The sequence below is a fragment of the Trichoderma citrinoviride genome (assembly GCF_003025115.1).
Source record: "Trichoderma citrinoviride strain TUCIM 6016 unplaced genomic scaffold BBK36scaffold_33, whole genome shotgun sequence".
NCBI classification, from domain to species: Eukaryota; Fungi; Ascomycota; class Sordariomycetes; order Hypocreales; family Hypocreaceae; genus Trichoderma; species Trichoderma citrinoviride.
The window spans coordinates 13,528-17,942 of record NW_020194741.1 but is presented as its reverse complement, the minus strand read 5'-3'; the positions used below and the strand labels follow the sequence as shown (position 1 = coordinate 17,942).

At 58.1% G+C, this 4,415-nt stretch overlaps 2 protein-coding genes across 2 annotated transcripts in view; one reads left to right on the top strand and one right to left on the bottom strand.

The window, feature by feature from the left end:
* BBK36DRAFT_1136738 (hypothetical protein) lies at positions 1 to 3,743 on the top strand. Its single transcript, XM_024893084.1, is given in 6 exon segments — positions 1 to 332; positions 421 to 530; positions 588 to 922; positions 992 to 1,310; positions 1,368 to 2,921; positions 2,932 to 3,743. 6 exon segments carry the CDS (start codon positions 292 to 294, stop codon positions 3,435 to 3,437), a joined length of 2,865 nt encoding a protein of 954 aa, XP_024744984.1. The 5' UTR covers positions 1 to 291; the 3' UTR covers positions 3,438 to 3,743.
* A 162-nt stretch (positions 3,744 to 3,905) lies between these two features.
* The window catches only part of BBK36DRAFT_1136736 (hypothetical protein), a 4,179-nt gene continuing 3,669 nt past the window's right edge, over positions 3,906 to 4,415 (bottom strand). The window contains exons 4-5 of the mRNA XM_024893083.1: positions 4,395 to 4,415; positions 3,906 to 4,322 (exon numbers count right to left, since the gene is read on the bottom strand). The exon at positions 4,395 to 4,415 is cut by the window's right edge and continues 270 nt beyond it. Of these exons, the coding sequence (XP_024744983.1) occupies positions 4,283 to 4,322; positions 4,395 to 4,415 (61 nt within the window). The 3' untranslated portion in view covers positions 3,906 to 4,282. The remainder of the gene's footprint in view (positions 4,323 to 4,394) is intronic.

The window sequence follows — 4,415 nt, the reverse complement described above, 5'->3', positions numbered from 1 at the left end:
CGTCAAACTCCTCACAATCTCCAACCTTGCACCAGCTTTTCTTTTCACTATCGCTATTTCATACCGACTGAACGGATTGCGGTCTGGGCAAACTGCAGCCTCGTGGTGCGTGAATGACCTGCGCTGCCATCGTTCCTTGAGTCACGCCGTGACGTGACCGGCTTCTGCCTCTTCCGGGACAACTCTTCGCTCGGTGCCTCTCAACGGCTCTTGGACTATCGTCTGCCGACTATCGCGAGAACCCCCATGATCCAGCGCAGATAGACCTGGTGCTGGTGCCCGCTGGCAACGATGGCCACGTCCATTACCGAGGCTCAGGCCGAGCTGATCAAGTACGTTTGGGCTTCCCAGATCCTGTGGCCTATCTCGAGGTCAATGGCCACTATCTGATAGGGATCCGACACTGACTCTGGCTCTAAGCTCGTTGGCCCCCGACGATATCCCACACAAACTGCGATGCGCCAATTGCAGCAAGCTGGCCGTCAACGCCCTCCGCCTGCCCTGCTGTGAACAGGCCATCTGCGAAACCTGTATGTCGCATGCTCTTGATGAATACCTCTTCTGGGCCCAGCTCTAACCGCGCAAAGGCCACTCGAACCTCCCCCAGTCGTGCCCCGTCTGCGAGCACTCTCCGCTATCGGCAGCGGACTGCAACCCTAACAAGTCTCTCCGAACCACCATCAGGGTGTTTCTGCGTACAGCGGAGAAGAAGCGAGAAGCCTCTCGGCCAAAGGAATCCAACGAGTCGGCGCCCCCCACGCCGGTTGATGCGCCGAAGCCGTCGCTGCCCGACGCCGATGTCGCTACTCCGATAGAAGGACCGGCAGAAAAGGCGGCCGATGCCGCTGAAGAAGGACCTGCGCAAGAAACGGCGCCGCAGAGCGCTGACGAGCCGGCCGCTGGCCACGAGCAGGAGCAGCAGGTTTGAACACCCGACAAACAAATTCGCTACCCCTATTGTCACAATGCTAACGTGCCCGGTTGCCCACAGCAGGAAACAGCAGCAGACAACGCGGAAGAGGCGTTGCCACCGAAAGAGCAATCAGACCTCGCTGAAACCCAGGGTGCCGAAGGCCCAGCTGATGAGGGCGATGACGCTACCAAAGGCGAAGAGCAAGACGGCGCGGGCGAAGGCGACGATGGCGCTGGCCAAGCTGGCAACGACCAAGAACAGTACGGTGGCGATGCAGCCAATGGCGGATTCCAGCAAAACATGATGTTCCCCGGCGGCGACTTCAACCAGATGCAGATGATGATGGCTATGCAAAATGGAATGGGACCCAATTCCTTTGGCGGGTTTCCTATGATGGGTGAGCCCCCTTGTCGCCCCCTTTTCAGTCCGGTCCAGACGACTGACAGCCCAGCAGGCATGCCGGGGATGGGCATGGACCCGATGCAGAACATGTACATGAACGGAGGCTTTCAAGGCATGGGCATGAACGGCATGGGTGGCTTTGGAGGAGGTTTTGGACAAGGCTCCAATGAGAACTGGAACGGTGCACAGTCATGGAATTTCGACCAAAATAATTACAATCAAAATGGCCCAGGCATGGGAACTGGTGACTATGGGAACTTTAACTCAGGATTCCAGACAGGATACAATCAAGGTAATTATGGCCACTTCAATGATTATCGTCGCAACAACTACGGCCGAGGCCGAGGCCGTGGCCGCGGATTCTATGGGGCCTACGGCCGGGGAGGTTACCATCAGCACGGCGGTGCCATGAATCACTACCAAGACCAGGGCCAGTACCCCCAGTACAACCAAGGACAAGTGGCAGCAGCCTTCCAGGGCCAGGGCGAAGCTGGGCAGCAACCGACGCCCACGGCGGCAGGTGCTCAGGTCGACGAGGGCGCCAACGAAGGCGCAAGCCAGGCCAGGGCATCAGAGAGCGAAGCTGGCGCCGACACCATTGACGGGCCCAAGCAAGACGACGTGGACTCTGCAACATCGCGCGACGTCCCGGGCAACGACGTTTTCTCCGGAGGCCCTGTGCGCCCATCAACAGCCCAGCCAGACGGACCAGGTGTACAGAACCGAAACGGCGTCGCGGCCATCCGCTCCATCCTGTCCGCGCCGGACGCTCCGATTAATGCTCCCAAGGGCCCGAAAGCCATGCGCCAGGGACTGCCCAACACCAGTCTGCTAAACCTGCGAGCACGGGGCTTCCAGATCGAAGACAGCGGTCTGCCAGTGCAAAAAGCTGCTGCCATGCCGTCGCAGCAGCCGCCGCAGGGCCCGCCGTCGAATCCGGCTACTCAACCCGGCTCTAGAAGTAGTACTCCCAACCTGGACAAATTGCGGGACCGTGATCTTCATCGTGATCGCAGCAGAGAGCAGTTCAGGAGCTACGATAAGCTTGGCCGAGGTGGTGGGGAAATCGAGGGGCCCCTTGGCGCTCAGGAGAAGGACCGGGAGCGAGACCGAGAGCGAGTAGACCGTGCCCGAGACCGAGAGCCTGAGCGCTCTGGCTCAAGGCTCAGCAGTAGAAGTCGAAGCCTAGACCGCAGCAGCCGCAGTCCGAGCCGCAGTCGGGGTCATAGGAGCTCGCACAGACGACAGCGGCGTCAGCGCTCTGAGTCTGTAGGCGAGGAGGACAAGGACGACTCTTACCGCCGCAGGAAGCACCGGAGCAGCAGGAGACACTACTACGACGACGATGACGAGCAGCCGCCTTCGCAACGAGCCAAAGACGACAAAGCAGCCGAGAGGTCCAGATCGGCCTCGCCCGATGACGCTAAACGCTCAAGCCACCGCAGCCGCAAGGACAAGGACAAGGAACGAGACTACGAGCGGCGCAAGGACAAGTACAGAGAGGAAGAGGACGACCATCCGAAATCCGGCGGCCACCGCTCTTCACACCGGGACCGGGGAGACTACGAGCATTCATCGTCGAGGCGTCACGACAAGGAGCGAGAGCGCGACAAGGAGTGACAAGGATAGCAGCAGTAGCCGCAAGGATAAGGATCGCAAGGACCGATATCGCGATCGTGATCGTGATCGCGATCGCGTTCGAGACCGAGACAGAGACCGAGATCGAGAACGTGATCGAGACAGAGGCAGAGACTACAGCAGCCGGCACGGCAGCGGCAGCAGGAAGCATTCGGCCGATGGCAACGCCACCCCAGGCGGCGACAAGAGTTTCGATCCGCCCACGGGCCCGCGTGGCTCCCGTGCTGCCGGGAGCAGCTCGTCCGCCGCGCAGAAAGACGTGCACACTCTGGAACGCGAAGCGCGCAACCGTGAGCGTCTGCTCAAGGAAGCCCAGCGCATGGCCGGGCTCGCAGGCCTGGCCGGCTCGAAGCGCAGCCGAGACGACGCCGACGATGGGGGTCGCAAGGGACGGCGCAGCAGGCGCAGCGACGCGGTCGACGGAGACGGCGAGGAGCGGCTGCGGAGGCTCGAGGCCGAGAGGGAGGGGGGACGCTGGGGCTAGCAGCCCTTTTTGACGGAGCAGAAACAGACCAACTCGGGACGGTATGAGCGGCATCCAGGCCAGGAGAATCGCGAGGATGGCGGCTCGGCGCAGCACGTCGGTGAGACGGGTGCAGCAGGGCGGCGAGCCATGAAGTTTCTGGACAGCCTGCGCTGAACGACTATGGACGAGTGGCCTGGTAGGAATCGTCGAGCGGCAGTGGCTTGGGGAGACGATGAGAGCATGGAGAGAGACTTGGCTGGACTGATTGATTGGTCTGACTGATATGATGGGGTGAAACTTGCCTCGTCCAAGTACAGCTTGGGGGAGCTGAAAGCGCTGCGATTGCATGCATGTCTGATGTATATGTAGGACTAAACAAAATACAGATCACGGTACATTTTGCATTGAAGTTGTCTATTAAGCATGATGATCGCGTAACATGTACTGCAATTGGCAGATACGAGAGTGAAAAAGCATAGTTGATATTCTTGATTCTTATATTCTCGTCTAGAACTCGTATTGTCACGCCCAACTTCAGAAACGCTATTTGCATATACATGGTGCAGGTAGGTTGAAGTATAACCACCAACAGAAACTGCTCACATAGGTGAGATGAAGGCGATATAGGTAAGGTAGCCAAAAAATTTATATGTTTTGTCATCTGTCCTTTTTGGTATATATGCATGTATGGTGAACACCCGTGCCATTTGTCTGCCATATCGAACCAGTTTCCTCGAGATCCTTTGACCGAGACACGCTGTTGCTGACACTCTTTCACCTTAATGAACTGAGATGCATTCAGCGTTGTAAACAAGGGGGGTTTCCCTCTGGCGACTTCGTACATGAAGTGATGATCTGTACGTCTAGTATATGCCCTGTGTGCGATATTGGAAAGTATCGTACCTTTTCAATAATCCATTAGCTTCCTTCTCCCTTTTCAATTAGGTTCACGGGAGACAGAGGGACAAAACTCACAGTCGTGTGTAATAGCTGCCA

Excerpts from the sequence above, each read along its gene's own strand:
- BBK36DRAFT_1136738 (XM_024893084.1), top strand. The coding sequence starts at position 292 with ATGGCCACGTCCATTACCGAGGCTCAGGCCGAGCTGATCAA. Across the intron at positions 333-420 it reads GCTCAGGCCGAGCTGATCAA|CTCGTTGGCCCCCGACGATA; the intron begins GTACGTTTGGGC and ends TCTGGCTCTAAG. Across the intron at positions 1,311-1,367 it reads TGGCGGGTTTCCTATGATGG|GCATGCCGGGGATGGGCATG; the intron begins GTGAGCCCCCTT and ends ACAGCCCAGCAG.